The following is a 2,145-nucleotide window of genomic DNA, read 5'->3' on the forward strand; positions in this document are numbered from 1 at the left end:
ATTCTAAGATACTTCTTTTCTACGTGTGAGAGATATTCAAAGAGAGAAGAAGATAAGGTGTTAGCGAAACATGTCGTGATATATTTCGCAAATAAAGTTTGTGGAGATCAAGGTGTAGTTTAGGAAAAAATATATAATACACAGTTTCGACCTTAAAGTTAATGTGCAAAATGTCCATCTTCTGATAAAATACACGTCTGCAATCGATTTGTTATTGATTTTCAGATATATTCAAAAATATCCAAGAGTATTCCTTATGACATTGTCAAATAGGTATTCGATTTCTCAAGTCATTCACTTCTAGTAGAGGAGTTTCATGAACAAGAGCCTTGGGATGAACCCATAAATATAAATCTAGAGGATTCATGGCAGGACTGCAAGCTGGAAAATTTTGAGGTTCTTCGGCACTTGGGTGTCGCTGGATTGGACGTGCAATTAGGTAATTATTATATATCAATTAGATATCAGATGAAGAATGTGCCAACTTGTTATACTTTTTCAATGTCTCATAATCATCAAATTCACTTTCAGTGAAGTCTAGGTCACTATTATCCACATTTTCAATTTCATCATATTTATGTGTTATTGTTATATTTCGGTCTTCCAGCTTCACCCATGCATAACATTACTATAAAAGACATAATTATGTTGAACACTTCAGTCTTGGTTCGCAGCTCAATCCGATCTCTCGTAACAATGTTTTCCAAGGTGGGTACCAGAAAAGTGTTTCACTAATATCTTAGGGAGTCGGTATCTCATTGATATCAAGTGAAGTAGTTTCGTGAAAAGTGTACATATTTCAGTTGATGAGTGTTTCTGAAACATTGTTTGCAAGCAATGAGATATTAATACCTTGGGAAAGAAAAGTGGTGCTTTTTTTTATTTCGACATTCATAGATATCGTATACAATTATAATGATTCATTCATCTGTCATTCTGATTTGATTTGCTTTTACTATTTGTTGAAACAACTTTGTGGAACGACTATTTGCTGCTTTTGTGAGGTTTTGAGGCCTCAACTCCGATTTTCCACATTATGATGAATAGCACAAGTTCTTAAATATTTACAAGATTTCAAAAAATGATTGGAGAAAACTATATTTTTGATAATGTGAATTAAGGTAATATAATTCACAGAAAAATACTTTCAACAGCAGACGGCATTGACGATTTTGAATAAATTGATGAATGTAGCGGTTACTACGTGAAGAGAGAAATGAAAATTTCTATGTTTTTTACCACTGCAGTAACTAACGTTTATTGAACAATAAACTTTATTGTTCAATAAACTTCATTGTTCAAGTTTGAAAGTGTCCATATAGGACGAAACTGCAGTAACGTTAGTTACAAATAAAAGTGGTAAAAAACATAGAAATTTCCATTTCTCTTTTCATCATTGAAGATTTTTGTATTGATAAAGAACCACATTGATGAAAAATTGTAACATCACGAAGTTTTGTTGTATATTCATCTCTTTTTTTAATATTATTAATGTTTCGTTTTCCCCTAATTGTACATTATCACACAGCCCAATGTAATTTGTTATTTCCTGAGCTTTGCTTATCCAATCTATTTATTGTTACTAGGATAAGGATGTAATGAATTTGAATTTCTGAATTTGTTCTTAGGTTGCTGTTGTTGTGTTCGTTATTACCGCAGTGAATGCAGGCTACTTGGGCTCTCCTGAATACTCTACATCTTATGTCTCCAATCACCTTGTGTCGCCGGCTGTTTCCCATGGATACGTAGCACCTGTTCTTGCCCATGGCCATGGAGGTTATGGACTGTCCCATGGGTACGACCAAGACTACTATGCTCACCCTAAATATCAGTTCGAATATGGAGTAGCAGACCCCCACACTGGAGATCACAAATCACAACACGAAGTTCGTGATGGTGATGTAGTGAAAGGGTACTACACCGTGGCTGATCCAGATGGTACCCTCCGTACCGTACACTACACTGCCGATGACCATAATGGATTCAACGCTGTTGTGGAAAAGTCTGGACATGCTAGCCATCCTCAAGTTTACGGTGGTCATGGTGGATACTACCACTGAGTGTTCAATGATATTTTTGTTACCTTCAACTCAATCTTGTGATCAATATTATGTACCTCATGATTTTAATAAACTATTCATTTGT

The 2,145-nt window shown here is 34.9% G+C and overlaps 1 protein-coding gene across 1 annotated transcript; it reads left to right on the forward strand.

Annotated features, from left to right (window-relative positions):
• The first annotated feature begins 277 nt into the window (after positions 1-277).
• Positions 278-2,145, forward strand: LOC111505463 (uncharacterized). Its single transcript, XM_023160272.2, has 3 exons — positions 278-439; positions 608-708; positions 1,629-2,145. The coding sequence occupies exons 2-3, from the start codon at positions 616-618 to the stop codon at positions 2,058-2,060; spliced, it is 525 nt and encodes a 174-aa protein (XP_023016040.1). The 5' UTR covers positions 278-439; positions 608-615; the 3' UTR covers positions 2,061-2,145.

Source organism: Leptinotarsa decemlineata, unplaced genomic scaffold, assembly GCF_025532065.1.
Source record: "Leptinotarsa decemlineata unplaced genomic scaffold, Ldec_3_MD MMD2_tig00000505_RagTag_RagTag, whole genome shotgun sequence".
Classification (NCBI taxonomy): domain Eukaryota; kingdom Metazoa; phylum Arthropoda; class Insecta; order Coleoptera; family Chrysomelidae; genus Leptinotarsa; species Leptinotarsa decemlineata.

Coding starts and splice junctions, on each gene's coding strand:
- LOC111505463 (XM_023160272.2), top strand. CDS start 616: ATGCATAACATTACTATAAAAGACATAATTATGTTGAACACTTCAGTC. Junction 709..1,628: donor TCGTAACAATGTTTTCCAAG/GTGGGTACCAGA, acceptor ATTTGTTCTTAG/GTTGCTGTTGTTGTGTTCGT.